At 39.5% G+C, this 16,276-nt stretch overlaps 1 protein-coding gene across 7 annotated transcripts in view; it reads left to right on the forward strand.

Annotated features, from left to right (window-relative positions):
- The first annotated feature begins 3,436 nt into the window (after positions 1 to 3,436).
- CYLD (CYLD lysine 63 deubiquitinase) overlaps positions 3,437 to 16,276 on the forward strand; it is a 30,242-nt gene continuing 17,402 nt past the window's right edge. For 3 of the 7 annotated variants that reach the window (XR_010608571.1, XM_065661397.1, XM_065661398.1), the window contains exons 1-7: positions 6,029 to 7,514; positions 7,823 to 8,483; positions 9,514 to 9,816; positions 10,697 to 10,802; positions 11,848 to 11,946; positions 13,117 to 13,233; positions 14,830 to 15,221. Coding sequence is in view for 6 of the 7 variants with exons in the window: in XM_065661397.1 (XP_065517469.1) it covers positions 7,977 to 8,483; positions 9,514 to 9,816; positions 10,697 to 10,802; positions 11,848 to 11,946; positions 13,117 to 13,233; positions 14,830 to 15,221 (1,524 nt within the window). In the remaining variant the exon portion in view is untranslated. The other 4 variants (XM_065661395.1, XM_065661393.1, XM_065661394.1 and 1 more) reach the window with 4 other exon arrangements.

The raw sequence follows: 16,276 nt of genomic DNA on the forward strand, positions 1-16,276 counted from the left end.
AGTTCCACTTCCAACAGTCAAACACCATGTAAAGGGCTAAGAAGTGAAAAAGGGGAATTTTCACAATGGCAGCATACCATTCTGGGAGATGGGCAAGTGCACTGACACCATCAATTTATCTGACTATTCATAAAACTGTGGTAAATTCTAGTGCAAAACCATGTCATAGTGATGAAAAAGGGATCCTCATGCACTGACTCATTAAGAGTCTGTATTCTGTGAAAGCACTGATTTTGGCATACATAAAGAACACTGCTAAAATGCATCTGGCAAAGGATATGGAAAAAGAGGGTTCTGCAATAACATAGGAACAAGGCAAGGTCAAAATCTTAATGCTTAATACATGGAAGTTGTCATAGGAGTTAAGTCCTACACACTGATTTAAGATGAAAGTACCCATTTTAGGAAGACTAACCTTAAAGTCTCTGTCCAAAACTTGGTAACCAGCCACCAGATGAGCTAGCCTTGCAATGCCATGTATTGCAAACCCATGTTTGTGCTTAGACTGTTAAAGAACCAGCTGCAATAGTGTAAAACGTCCTGCCTTGAATTATACCCTGATCTGGGCAATTCCCATGTTCCCAGTCAGATAGATTACATAAATGCAGACAGGAACGATATTTAACCATAAAAAACAAAGCCGGTATCAGCTTGAAAAATTGTGAGATAAACCAATGTTACACACAAACTGCAGTTTACTGGCAGATTTTATTGGCTTATTATAGGCACAGCAAGGTCTTACTCTTGTTCAAGAATGTGGCTGTAATACCCCTATTACAAAATGCTCTTCAGCTCCTGTCCTCAGAAATACAGCTTTGGGCAGCTTCAGAGTCTGTGCTGCTTTTTCCTCTCAGGCCTCAAACTATGTGAATAAGCCTTATTTCTTTTACCACATCATTCATTAGTGCTGTAGGTAATGAGAAACAACAGGAGACAGAAATACCTAAAGTATTTATCCAAGTCCCCTTTTATCACATAACCAATATTTAGAAAGTGCTGCAATGTTGTCTTTGATGCTTCTACAAGTACCTTTCCTCTCTTCTATTGATGCAGCTGGATAAATACCTACCATTTCCATATTTGAAGCAGCAGAGAAATTTGGCTGTTCTGCATGAATAGTTTGCACTTTTGGGGTGATGCTGTGATAAATGAATACCATATTTCTATCCTGGCATAGCACAAGATTCTGCTCCATGCTATTTATATAACGGTTAATTGTATAGTGTCATTTGAAGTGAAACTTGTTTACAAAACTTTATTATTATAAAACACGTCTCCTTTAGCCCGAGTGTGGTTTAAACTAATTCACTGTTTAATGGCAAGTATCTCATGCTGGTGTTACTGACAGGGTTTTCAACATGAAAGAACTGTTAGCAAGCCCATTTTATGCTGCCAAAGCCCTGTTATCACTCTAAAACTCCTTTATACTTCTACAGGAGTATGAAGGAGCTTTAGAGTAAACAGAAGTCTTGGCCAGGCTTTCAGCTGGGGTCTGCTGGTAACACAGAGCTGTCACACGAGCCGCCACACAAGCCTCATGGGTCAGTGGGGTATGAACTTGGGCTGTGTTTCACAAGCACCATTCTGTCTGTAGAATGACACTTTCTAAATGGTCCGTGACAATTTTCCTGCTGAAATCATGGAGAGTTAAGTACATAATTACATGGACTAGAGAACGTTTTTAAATAGTTGGTTTTGAGTAATTAGGTATTCCACATAGCCATTCCTATCTAGTATTTTGCTATTTTAGTTTTTTAAAGTCTCTGTCCCCTTTTCTTCTCAAATATAATTATGGTGTACTCAGGCTTAGAGTTGCATTCCACGTGTAATTTATTTATACCCCAAATGTAAACATAATGATAGGCCAAGGGGTAACGGGTTAAACAGGGGAAGTTTAGATTGGATATAAGGAAGAAGTTCTTTACTGTGAGGGTGGTGAGGCACTGGAATGGGCTGCCCAGGGAAGTTGTGAGTGCTCCACCTCTGGTGGTGTTCAAGGCCAGGTTGGATGAAGCCTTGGGTGGCATGGTTTAGTGTGAGGTGTCCCTGTCCATGGCAGGATGGTTAGAACGGGATGATCTTAAGGTCCTTTCCAACCCTAGCTATTCTATGATTCTATGATTCCGGATTTACATGCATTCTGCAGTAGGATAAAAGGCAGCGCTACAAACAGCGGGAAATGCAGCTGCTGTGTGTAGACAGCCACCTCGAGGATGAGCAGAGCATAGCCGCGGATCACTGGGTGCCCTTCTGCAGAGAAGAAACGCCACGTACCAATCTTACTGGCTTTCCACTACTCCTTATTCTTCAAAACCAAAATGAACCTTTAAAACGCAATCTCGCTCTAAGTGACTAAACAAAATTATTAGTGTCAGCACTGATTCCGTAACAGATGGTATCTCATCGTTTCCTCAGGAGTTTCCAATGAACTCCTGCTGGTTCCTGACACTCAAGCCACATCCTTTCCATCCTGCTCATGTCTGCACCAGCCAAAGCCCATGTTGTGTCTTCCCAGCTGCCTACCAAGAGCCGTGGCAGTGACACACATTGCTTCCCAGCTCAGAAAGGGGTACCCAGCCCTGACCTGGGGTGTGTTGAACCTGTTCACCAGCTCCCTCTAGATCCTGGGTATCTGTAAGGAACAGCATTGACTGGAACGCTTTTCACTTTGGGATGTTAACTGCACGTATTCCTAGATCACGCAGAAACGCGTATTAAAGGAATGTTAATGATATTAAGAAATGAGGAAAGTGTTTATTTGTATGTCAACATTATAGTAGCCACCTTAGGTACATGGGCTAGCCTTCCCAAGGATGCTCCTTTGCAGGAAGCCCACTTCTAGCAGCACATCATTTCAGAGTGTATTTAAAATAGAATAGTGCTTTAAAAGCATCAATTTAGAAGACTGCATGATCGAAAAAATCTCTAAAAATAAACGTTGTCTTCCGAAAATGCTGCAAGCTTGAATAGAGCGCTTAAACACAGCCGTCCTGCTGAACAACTCTGTTCCAGCGTTTGTCGTCTCATTCGTAGCTCAGGAAGATCTCTCCGTGTGTAAACGCCACCGCTGCCAGCCGCTTAAACGAGCGGCGCTCTCACCACAACCGTTAGCTCTGCAAAGGCTGCCTCAGCAGGACCGCAACCTCGCACGCGCAGGCGCCGTCGCCGTCAAATCAGATCCGCCGTAGCTCCCGACGTCCCGCCCTCGTTCTCCGGTTGACCAATCAGCGCCATGACAGGGCAGGGTTCCGCCAACCGAGTCTGGCAGACCCGCTCTCCCCCCGCCCCACTTCGCGGCTCATACAATCCTGATGCGTTGGAAATCCCCGAATCTCCCTGTAACCTGGCACCGCTCTTAGCCAATAGCGCTGTGATGCGGTGGCGGCGGCGCTCTTTGATTGGTTCTGAGAGAGGCCGAGGGGGCGAAAGGGCGGGCTCTCTGAGGCTGCAGGGGCGGTGGGTGTTGATGACGGGTGCCCTGGGTGGGGGACGGGTCGCTGCGGGGCTGTGAGCCGGCGCCTTGGCGGGCTCGGGGGCGGGTGGATGCGTGCCGGGGCCGGGGGCTGGGATGAAGAGGTGAGTGGCGGTCGGAGCGCGGGGCCGGGCGCTGCTCGGGGCGCCGCTCAGCGCGCCAGGTGTGGTGAGGCCTGGCCGCGCCCAGGCAGCTCGCTCTCGCCCGCTGCTCCTGTGCCCGCTGGCCCTCGCCTGAGAGCGCGGCGGTCGCTGCGGGCCAGGGGTAGGTGAGGCCCAGCGGCAGGGCCAGGCTGGGCGCGCTCAGCTGTGGCGTGGGTAGTCGGGCCTGCCTCCGCCGCGCGTTCTCGATAGCTCGGCGTTAAGGCCCCGGCCGCTCGCTGCTCCGACTTACCAAGTGCTTCGGGGCTGTCCGTCTCTCTGCTCATCGCCGCCCAGAGAGGCATGGAAAATCATCTAGATAGGGGGTGGGGAGTAATTACTCTCAAAAAATTAGCTTTGCGTCGAGCCTTGTGCTTTCCACGTTATATATCGCATTTTGTCTTGCTAAGCGATAAGTGGGTGCATCAGTCTTCCCATTAAGTGTTCCATTACTGAGCAAAGTTAAATGTCATTTGGTTTTCAGTTCAAAACCTGAGCACAGGCCTTTCATTTTATTGAGGGTACTTGCGTATAACTTTGGCAGAGGGGTTGTCTGCACAACAGTGAGAATTGTGCATTGGTTCGTATTTTCCCAATCGAGCCGTGCTAGAGGATGCTGATGGTTGATAATGACTTTTGTTCTTCCTCTGAAGTGGTATATTTGTATCAAATTTAGAACAGCAAGCAAAACAGTAGAGTTTTCCAATTTACATGTTGCCAGTACAAACTTACTTCTATCGGGCAATGTCTCACCTACTATTTTGAAGAAACAGTTTCTGTTTTTTCCACTCCTGGCTTGTATTGCAGTTATGTAATTCTATGCACATTAAGCTGCAACTAAATTTACTTACTCCTAGTTTTACCTTCCCTTGAAAATTAATTTTGGACTGTGAAGAGCATAACTTTGTTTCTCAGCTGTTTAAGGCTTTGTATTTAAAGTGAAAGTTCTGTAAGAAACTGTGCAACTTATTTTAGCCTCCTCTTATACTCTGAATCAGAGCCTCAGAATTGTGTGTTTATGCTGAAACCTGATAGCAGATTCAGACATGTCTGTGTAGTTCATCTAAGGTTACTCCTTAACAAAGTTCTCATATTTCAGTGCAAACTGTTTTTATGATGAGATGACTCTGTAGTGACAGCAGTGACTCAAGACTAGGAAAAAAGGAAGTTAGGAAAGCTTTGCAGTTAGGTGGGTTATTATAGCCTAGTTCTGACATTTTTAAAATATCCTTTTTTCCTGAAGTATGTAGTGTTGCAGTCATAACTGTGTTTTGCCTGTTGCTCTCTTTAATTTTAATCCTGGTGCATGAAAATAATTCAGGTAGTAGGTGGAGTTGAAGAACACGGGCTCTGACACTTAGACAATCGTGGTGATGGTGAAGTACTCTGCTACGCACAAAATTATATGGTTGCTGGTATATTGTGGAATGTAAAGATTACTTGTTGCTAAGCATAATTTGGTTCCCAAGTTAATTTATACTGAAGTCTAATAGTTCATTCTGATCTTAATGTGGTACAGGTGTGCTGTTTGTTCAGCAAGTATACTTTGCTCGTAAGATAATTAATTCCATGGAAAATGGCTGTAAAAGAAAAAAGAAAATCTTAAAATTAGTGGTTTATAGGCATATATTTCTGGTCTTTGCCAGAACTTAACATCCTTTTTTAGCAAGCTTTTCTAGGCTAAATCCTAATTTAGCACTTTCATTATTCTAAAAGAGGATTTGGGGTTTAATGCTGTGTATTTTCTTTGGTAGGGGATAGCGGTGGTAGATAAGTTTTTAAGGGAAGACATTTTCTATAATGATGATGAACTTCTTCATACTGGAATACCTTTTGGTACTGTATTCAGTAGCTTAATAACATTTGTGTGGATGACTAGAACTTTGAAAGGCTGACCATGCCAGGTAAAGTTACCATTGTGTAATCTAAACACAGCTGTTAACGTGTTTTCACACAAAATTCTTCTAAACATGTGAAGATTGTGTGATATTGAAGCAGTTGACTTGCAAGAAGAGTATACTTACTAAAAAAATAGATAAAATAATATTTTTAATAAAAGTTAAAATATATTATTAAAGCTCTTGAACAGACTTCTCTATTAATATTTTGTTTCCATACATACTTATTAAAATGAATTATTTCTGTAAGTGAAATAGGAAAGATCATGAACCCTATAATGTTGGAGATTCTTGTTTGCAGTGGATTGGGGGTTGATTAACTTTTTGGAGTGAATCACAAAGAGGAAGGTTAAGTAAGTGCACCAGTCTTTGCAAACTGAGAACATAAAATGGAGCTGTGAAGAACAAGACAGTATCTATTTTTTCCCAGTGTCTGGAAAAAGTAAGGGGAGGGAACAAGACAGCACTTGGATAGAACTCTATTTTAATATCTGAGTAGACTTACAAAAACTAGTGATCATTTGTTTCCTTTGTCTGGGGGGTAGGGGTGGAGGGATGTGTTCCTTATCAATGTCTACATAAAACATTGCTATTTCAATCCAGTATTGATATCAGACTTTCTTGTTAATCACCAACAAGCATTAAAGCGCATTTATGTGAATGAAATGAAAATGAAGAAATATATTTATTAACTTGAAAACAGATTGACAGTCTAGCAGACTTCATCTTAGGCCTGAAACTGCCCAGGTTTTGTCCCTTAGATGTTAATTACTTCACAGGTGGAAACACTTTAAACAACATAATTATCGTGAGCTGCTGCAGCAGCAGTGTCCAAATGTGGTGATGACACTGACACCCCTGTAGCACCTGTGAGAAGTGGCCTAGCTCCGATTTGAACGGCTGTGAGGTTTCAATGGCCTCGCAGGAGGCTTGGCAAGTCAGCACAGATGGGTAGATTCCTAGTGACAGAAAGATGCTACTTTGCGTACACTTCAGGTCCTCTGTGGTTGTTACTACTTTTCTTTGGGGGAAAGAGTTTTGTTAAATACCCTTTTGTTTAAAAACAGATGATGAATACAATTACAGTGCTGCTAGATTCCATTGCTTTTTGTCAGTTTCTGAAGTTCAAATCAAACTGAGTAGGATGCATAGCAATAGATTTTGTGATATTTGAATTCCATCAGAGAAAAGATCTGGAGGAACAGGGTAGAAAGAGGAGGCAGGAGGACAAACATTATTTGCTTTTTATTTACTGAAGTTAAATCCATAAATAATTGAGAATCGTCCTTTAACTGAATGCAAACTGTGATGTCACAGGTTACTAACAGAAAAAAAATTACATGACAATATATTCTTAACTTATATGCTACCCTTTTCTCTCATCTTTAGAAGTAAACAAATCCCATTAAGTTACTGCGGATCTTCTTCATGTATCCAGAATTATCTAAACTATAGATATACATGTGTCTGTTTTACAGGGTAGTTTGTCAACTGATATATTTCCTTCTACTTTGTTAAAATGAGTCATCTTTCTAAAATGGTTGAAAGAAAAGTCTTCAGGTTTCTCTTCGGAATTGCGTATTGCAATACTGGTGCAATTTGATTTTCACACATTGTTTATTGCTTACTGGAACAGTAAATTTCTATTATCTAAAGAAACGGCAGTTATGGAGTACTAGGGTGTCCATTTTCTGTTGTTATGTTACATTGACACAATATTGTACATAACTGAATCAAAATGTTACCTGTGATGACAGATGCAGTACATTTTGTCAAAAATAGGTTGTCACTAATCACCTGAAAAGATCTTCATAGAAGAAAGCTTCCATAAAGTATTGTTTGTAAACTCAAGCAGGATATTTCTTCCCACTCCTCTGAAATTAAGTTTTCATTTCCCTTTTACTTACGTGTGTTCTCTACATCTCATTATGCTTTTCCTCTAGCTGTTTGCTTCGAGGAACTAGAGAAGGAAAGGAAATACACAGCAATTACAAGCAGAAATAGGTATGTCTGTGATCAAAAGTGCTATGAATGTTTCGAGACTGTTCAGTGTCTTAAGATTTTGCTGAACTATTTTTATCTGTAGAGGGAGTGGGGCTGGTCATAGATATATCTGATTGGTGTGTGGGTTTTGTTTTTTTTTTTTTTTGTTGGTTTTTTTCTGGGGTTTTTTGTTGTTTTTTTTTTGTGTGTTTTTGTTGGTTTTGGTTTTTTTTTTTGTTTCCTTCTTTCTTTGACTCAAGAGTATGTAGTTCCTCAGTTTCACTTTGCCTTTTTTCTTTTCCTTTTTTTTTTTTCCTCGCTCATTCTAGGCTTTCTGCTCTGAATTTGGTTCCTTACAAAATGAGTATTGCATTATTTCACAAAGGTTGGACCCTCCTGTAGAATTTCTGAAGATACGTGCACGTAAATCAACAGCTCATTTTTCTTGAAGACTTCTATGCAGCTGACAAAGTTTTAATCACAATGAATTCGGGCTTATGGAGTCAAGAAAAAGGAAGTTCATCCTATTGGGAAGAGCGGATCTTTTACTTGCTTCTCCAGGAATGCAGTGTCTTAGACAAGCAGACGCAAAAGCTCTTGAAAGTACCCAAAGGTAGCATTGGGCAGTTTTTTCAAGACCGTTCTTCTGTGGGACACTCCAGAAATATTCCTTGTAAAGGCAAGAAACTGCAGATTGGATTAAAGATTCTGGAACAACCTCATGCAGTCCTGTTTGTGGATGAGAAAGATGTCATAGAAATAAATGAAAAACTAGCTGAGTTGCTTTTGGCTATTACTAACTGTGAGGAAAGATACAGTCTGTTTAAAAGCAAAAGCAGGTTGACTAAAGGCATCCAAATAGATATTGGCTCACCTGTTAGAGTACAGCTGAGATCAGGAGATGAGAAATTTCCTGGAGTTGTTCGTTTCAGAGGACCCTTGATGCAAGAAAGGTCCCTAACAGGGATATACTTTGGAGTAGAGTTACTGGTAAGTTCCTTGCTAAAGGGAAGCATCATACATTTTTTTATAAGATGAGCTAAAACTCTTCTATTTAAAGAGGCAGTCATAGCAATGTTGTTTTCTGGAAGCATCACTACCCTTAAAAATTCTGTAATCTTCAGTCTTTTCATAAGTACTGTTATTAAATACCTGTGAACACACCCTATCACACCTGCCGTGTATTGCACATGCTAAGTAAATCTTGATGAGGTGCATGGGCTGGCAAAAAGCCAGCCTAGGAAAATTAAATTACTTACATCCCCACTGTGGCAAATATCTGTCAGATTTCTCTTGAGTACTTTGTTTTTCCCTACACATGGCAGAATACAGTCCATAAATGCAAACTTGGATTTCAGGTTCGCCAGTTCTGTAGAGCTCTAAAAGTCAAATGGCAACTAGTTAAGATAGAGGATTTTGGTATTGTGTGCCTAGTGAGATAAATCTGCAAAATTAGTGTTGGCCAAAAGCTTTTGAAGGCTTAGATTCAAGAGGGTGCCATTCTGGCATGAGAAGTATGTTTTTCAAAGTCCTCTTTAAACTTCCCCCAGATTCTTTGCATTTCCCACTAAACCTGTGGGAATATCAGGGCCAAGTGCCCCTGAAAATTGTCTCTCTTAATTTGGCGTCTAAGTAGAACTTTTGGACGCTTAGCATTATGTCTAATACAAATTAGTCTTGATATGGCAAAAATTTGATGATAGAAGCAAGATTTGCCCCTGAAGAAATCATGCTTCTCCAAATAAAAAGGCTTTTGCTGGCAACTACTCTCCAGTCAAACCACATCTTACTGTTTATTCTCCTAAGATAGAGCATATGTTTGCCACAAATTCCAGCAACACACTTCTCCAAATATAGTGAATTTAATCGTAGTTCACCAGGCCAATTCTAATTGCAGTTTCTTCAGAGCACTGCATTATGTTACAGCATTTGTAGTAATCTGCACAAAATACACTGCTTTTTCTTTTTTTTTTTTTTCCTGCCTTCCTTTCCCATTCCTACCTCCTCCTCCAACACTTAGGAAGAAGGTCGTGGTCAGGGCTTTACTGATGGACAGTACCAAGGCAAGCAGCTTTTCAGATGCGATGAGGATTGTGGGGTTTTTGTTGCTTTGGACAAACTGGAGCTGGTGGAAGATGATGACAATGAACTGGAAAGTGACTATGCAGCTCCTGTTGAAGCAATGCAGGTAGAACTTCCTCCTCTGGAGATCAACTCCAGGGTTTCCCTGAAGATAGGAGAGAGTATAGAGTATGGGACAGTTATATTCTGTGATGTCTTACCAGGAAACGAGAGTTTAGGATACGTTGTTGGAGTGGACATGGTAAGAAAATAATCTGAATTTAATAACTTCTGCATGTGTGTTAGCAAGTAAATTACATGTAATATAGAAGAAACATTATCCACAAGCTACTTCAGCGGAGGCTGACTTAAAATGGGAAATAAACACTTCTGTTCAAATGTGCCCCTTGGTGGCCATTATTTTTAGTCATTGGGTAGATGATCTCCTATTTGATTCTAAACAGTTCAGGAGAAATACTCTGGTTACTCTGAGGAGCCTCCACTGGGCTACTTGTAATGTTAAATGTCAGTCTTGCTGTAATGGAGTTGAGTGTTTTGTCTTGTGAGACTGGGTTTGTTCTGCCTTTTGAAACAGTAAGCTGAATGCCTTTGTGAGATGTTTCCAAGAGCTTGTTTTTCATGTAACCTTGGTTTGTTCGATTTTTGTCCTGTCTTAAAAATACTGAGTTTCAAGTACAAAAGTTGATCTTTCAAGAAAATGTGAAGCTTGCCATTAAAAGTTATTTCTAGCAATTTGAATTTTTTAAAATGAACAGCTTTCAAATTTTTTGATAGTTAAAGGGTGTTTTGTTTTTTGAAATCATCAGGTGCTTCCATTGTCTTGACTGCAGTAGCCATTGCCTAACAATGCACAGGCATTCTAACTTGTTTACAAATAATGAATTTTAGTAGAAGAATGCTTGTTAAAATAAGAAATATTTTTCAAAAGAACAGTTTTTAAGTTCATATTCATCTTTGAATATTGTAGTATTTGAATATTCCAAATACAAATTGTTACAGGAAAAAGCAGGTGTTGTAAAACCTTTTATCTTTTCACTTTTGACATTTTTAAAGACGTATGTGTATTTTGTATGCTGTAAATCTTCTCTTGGGATACGTGTAACATGTCTTTCTACTTTTAGGATAATCCTATCGGAAACTGGGATGGAAGATATAATGGAATACAGCTGTGCAGTTTTGCAAGTGTTGAAAGTACACTTCTTTTGCATATCAATGATGTTATTCCAGGTGTGCTTTACTTTCTTAACCAGGAGGCAAGCTTTGATAACACCTCAACCCAGGCAAAGTTACATGATTAAAACAGTACAGTGGAATCAATATCCTAAATTGGCTCGAATTAGCTTCACCTTCTGTGTTACACTTCTTTTCAGTTTCCTCCTCTTTGTTTCACTCTCAATATTAGAAAAGGTTTAATATTGAACAAAACTAATGTCAAATTGTATGCATTTAGAGTTACGTAAAATTAATGAATATGTAAGTGTCTATAGCAGGAATCTGTTTTTTTAATGTTGTTCAGTTTACTTCAGGAGTTTAAGTATCCTGGATCAGAAAGCTGTTCTTTCTGCACATGAAATATATTGGTATTATTATCTATTATCGATAGAATTATTGTTAATATTACTTATGCATTCTGTGAGTAAATACTTGAAAATTCCTAACAAAACTGTGGAAAGTTTCACTATCCACAATAACTCACTGACTTGTAACAACCACAGTCCCCTGATTCCTTCTCTGAGTTGTGTGGTCTTGTATAGCCTGTACTCTTAACTGCTTCCCCTTCTCTTCAATTTGGCTGATTTCTCCTATGTTCACTTGCTGCTTGTCGGTTTAGTTGGGATGCGTGTTTTTGCATGAATTCTCTCCTTCTTTGGAGAATTCATGCAAATGTCTCTTTTTTTGGGAGAGAGCATTTGTTGCAGATGAAAAGGTAGAAAACAAAGTTTAGGAATTCATGCCTCTGTTCCCATAATGGAAGCACGCACATAGATAGATTTCACATTCTTCAATGTATTTGGTGTGTTCAAGAAATAGTGGAAGACTTCAGAGTAAAGTAATTGCTGATGTGGTAGTAGCAAATCATATATATATATATATATATATATATATATATATAAAATGTTGGTTATGAACCAAACAAGGTTTTGCTCCATTCAGTTTTAAAACTTATGATGCTACTAGACTTTGGTTCAGTTATATTTGAAGTTGAACTTCTCTCTGACATAGTAAAAGCATAGAAAAGGGAATCTAATATTCTCTTTATACTGTGTCGTAGAGACTGTGTCACAGGACAGGAGACCTCCCAAGCTTGCTTATACCTCAAGAGGTGGTGGTGACAAAAGCTTGTTCAATCATAGTAAGCCAAAGTCTACTGGTATGTATGGGAAGTAATTTTCTTTACAAATTTCTGTTGTTTGGGGAAGAGTGTTGCCTTGTATTTTTGATCACTTCATTTATTATTGCAGTTACATGTCAAGGTAAATTTCTCTGAAACAGAATAATAGTGTGAATTTACTTTATCATAATAATGTAGGTGGTTTAAGTTAAGCCTGCTCAAAACACCTTCAGTTTCATGAAAAACAGCTTAAGGTTTAGCAAAACTTCAGAAACATATTAGCTTGTCTGTTATAACCATTGCAGAGCTGTATTCTGTTTTTTGAAAGTGTGGCTGTTTGTTTTCGTTTTTATTTTATTTTTTAATAACTATAGTCTCCCTTCTGCAGGACTAGAAATGGCCAAATTTTTAGCCCAGGAGCAGATCTATTCAGTAGTAAACAGCTAATTCTGCTGCAATTCAAAACCAAGATTGAATTCTTGAATAAACTTATCCTTACTCTGGTTTTGGCCAGCTCTTCCAGGGGAAGAATCCTTCCAGGGAAAATCCTTCAGGGGAAAAAAACAAACAAAAAAAAAAAATCCAACCAACAAACCAAAAAACCCCAACCCAAAGCCTGTAAGGGAAACTGTTTAATTTTAAAAAGGCAGAAATCAAAATTAAATGTTTTGAGTTTACTAGTGTCTGGTTTGGGTTGTAGAATACTAATGACAGTATATCCTGAAAGCTTTCATTCTGCCTGACATTTGGTGCTGACAGAAATGGTCTTCAGTCAAGGAACTGTGGTTTTATGTTGGCCCAAGTCATAGCTGTGCGGAATTAGATCCGTAATTCATTTGCCTACTCCCAATTATTATTTTTTTTTTTTTTTTTTTTGCTTTAAAACCCAATCATACCTGCTGTATGCTGTATCTCAAATACTGTCTTATATCTGTAACTTGCAGCAATGAAAAACTGGCACTTGCAGGATATATTCTGCTGCCATCAGGTTGGTGACTTGAAATTTCAGTTTGGAAGATTAAGCTGGGTTGGGATAAACTCTTACGTGGTTGCAAACTTAGATCTGTGGTAGCTTTGATGGGGGATTTTGCTGCTTTGTGCAAAGGCAGTTTTGTCCTCTTGAAAGTATAGTAACAAATTTATATTATGAAATAAGAGTGTAGCTAACCTTTTATAGATGGAGATTAATCTCCTTATGTTGTTTTCCAGGATCTACCTCTGAAACTGGAAAAAGAAACAGATCTGAAGCCTTCTACACATTAAATGGCTCATCAGTTGACTCTCAGCCTCAAACAAAAGCAAAACCCCCATGGTATATTGATGAAGGTAAAGGGAGATTATAGTCTTTCATGTAGGGATACACCTTATTTAAAAAACCAAACAAAACTAGAGTGTGCTGGTGTTTTTCAAATAAAACAAGTACGAGTGTAAATTTAAAGCAGTTTGAATATATTGTCTTTGTGGAAGATATACTGTATCATAAAAAGCATCTTGGAACCCCTACGGAAACATACTCTGTCTTAATTGACAGACCTATGGTTTTATTCTCCGTGTAGGAGACTGCATTCTTGGCAGTGTGTGCACAGCTCTGTGGGAATACACGTCTTGCAGGCAAAATAAAAGCTGAGGCTTGGAAGGAAGATACGAAGATATTCCTTGCAGCCAAGTGTATAGAGTAATTTTGTCTTTTTGTAGCTAATATTATAGACATAAAGGAACTGTAATATTCTGCCATGCCAGCTAATCAGTCTGGGGTTGGGGGTGTAATTAATCTGAATAAACATATAATTTTTTTTTACAGTAGTTTTTGAGGCTAGGTTGTACAATCTCTCCCTGAATTCTTCCAAGTATGGGTGCACATACCTAAAGGATCAGTATATCTTGGTTTGTCTGAAGTGTGGCTGTCTGGGTAGTTACTGAAGGGGGTAAATACTAGACTAATGTTATTTTACAATGGAAGCCTGTGGCAGTAGTAGTCCCAGAATTCCATGAGCCATAAAAGAAAGCAAATTCAAATTGTTCTTTGAAGATGTTGTTCTAACAGTTTGTAACTCTGTTTAAAAATTAGTTTATTATAATATTTAAAATAAACAAGGAAAATATCCTATCTAGAAAGGACTGTGGAAGTAAAGGATTAAAATGTTTGGACATTAACTTCAGTTAAAACAGCAGGGGGAGAAGAGATGCGAAGAAGAAGCTTTTGCTCTGTGAATACCAGTTGTATATTGAGGCCATGTAGAGAGATGAGAGAAGATACAGAACACTTGTGCTATTACATCTAGTTGTGATCTTATTTATCATGCTCTGCATTAATCATTACTTACTGAAATCCTTAATTCTTTATAGACACTGATAGATTCTTTATGTTAGAACCAAAGTATATTGTGATGGAGCAGGGCAATAAACGTTTTTTCATTTGCATATCATGTCTGCAAGCAATTACACATCTCTGTGTGAGCTGAGAACCACATCCTCTCCTCAGTCACGCTGACCAATGAGTTCTCCGTAGTTTTATCCATTACAGTCATAATCCTTGGGGCTGTTAACTTGAATTCAGATAAAAAAAATCTGACGTGAGGCTAAAGGGCTTAAAAAATCCCAGTGTTTTCAGTCTAAACCTTCTTGTAGTTTCTGGCTAACATCTCCTTTCTCTCTGTTACTTGCTTCTGGTTTTTGTGGTAAAAGTGGTGGTATTGCAGCAGTGTCTGCTCAGCCAGTTCTGTCTCCCCAGAGTTGCCAAGTGACAAACATCTTCCTACATGTTCCCACCTGTTAGTGCCTCCTACTCAGGGCACCCATTAAATCTGATGTGCTTGCAGATATACTTCATTGGTTTGATAGCTAAGCGTTTCCTTTCGTAAGATGGGAAGAAAAAAAAAAACATACCAGCATTAACTGATATCCTGGTTTTGATTTTAACAGCTGCTGAAGACCCAGCAAAATCACTTAGTGATTCATCTGGATTTGGACATTCTTCACCACCACTACAGCCACCTTTAACAAACTCTGTGTCTACAGAAAACAGATTTCACTCCCTCCCTTTCAGCCTGACAAAAACATCAAGTACTAATGGTACTGGTACTGGTACTACTATTGGACATAGTCCTCTCTCGTTATCTGTTCAGTCTGTCATTGGTGATGTAAATACTACAGCAAACCAGGAGAGTCCATCATCATCAGGCCCAGTTGGGAACTCACATGGTCTTGAAGCAGGTTCCTTGGCTGAAGTTAAAGAAAATCCTCCTTTCTATGGAGTAATCCGATGGATTGGCCAGCCCCCTGGAGTAAATGAAGTATTAGCTGGACTGGAACTGGTAAGCGTAAATTGTAGTTCATGTTAATGTTAGCTTTGTTTCTGAGAGTTGGTGCCTGTATACTTTGCAAAGCAGTCAGTCTGGAGGAATTTGTTCAAACAGGTTGCCATGTGATCTCTTTATAGAGCAGCTATATTCTTAGGTGAGCTCTGTCTTCTGTGGCTGGCCTAGACCTTACTCTGTTGGTAGGCCCTGAAATGTCTTTGTGTCACAATGGGTAATGGAATTTCTAGGGCTGTTCACTTACTTTTAAAGGAGTGCCCTTTGCTTATGTTATGGAGATGCTAATTGAGAAGTTAAAATGCAGGTTTATATAAAATGCCCTGGCTGTAAGAGTCTTTATTGAATATCAGTTTTGTGTTAATTTTTGCATACCAGCAAACGGGCAGTGGTCAGAGCCACGACTGTCAGAGAGAGAACACTGGTAGTGATGCTATTAATTTGACAGCCATGTGCTTGATGTGTTTTGTGGGCCCTTTGTAAATTCACAATTTCTGCAACCATGAATTGCTGCTATGTGCTGACATTTGCTCTTTGGCGGCAGCTGCCAAGGTTGTGATTGGCTATCAGCTAAATAAATGTGTATGCGATTAGGGAGATGCGGTTCTTTATTTTGGGATCAAGTTCAATAACATTTCAGATAGAGCAGTGTACAATTATGTAAACCAACAGACATCTTTAGCAAAGTAGGTGAGAATGTGACTGGAATTTCAGCTTGGGTTTGTTTTTTTGCTTTTTTTTTTTTTTTGGTGAAGCTCAAGCTACCATTTGCCACAGCTGTTCTCAGACTGCATCTTAGGGTGACTTCTGTTGAACCAGGGTCGCAGACTTGCCCATCAGGCATTTCTGTGTTAAAACCTAGCAGTTGTTAGTAAGCAGACAGTATATCTTAAATCTCGTTGTCAAAGATCACTAATGATAACTTGTTGTTTTTCATACCTAGTTTGTGTTGTCTTTCCTTGATTACATTTTGTGTGTTCTGCACAGAGAAGGTAATGTGCGGGCAACAGTCACTCTGGAAGTATTCATGTTACCCAGTGCTTAGTGATTTTAAT

This window comes from Lathamus discolor, chromosome Z (genome assembly GCF_037157495.1).
Source record: "Lathamus discolor isolate bLatDis1 chromosome Z, bLatDis1.hap1, whole genome shotgun sequence".
Classification (NCBI taxonomy): Eukaryota; Metazoa; Chordata; class Aves; order Psittaciformes; family Psittacidae; genus Lathamus; species Lathamus discolor.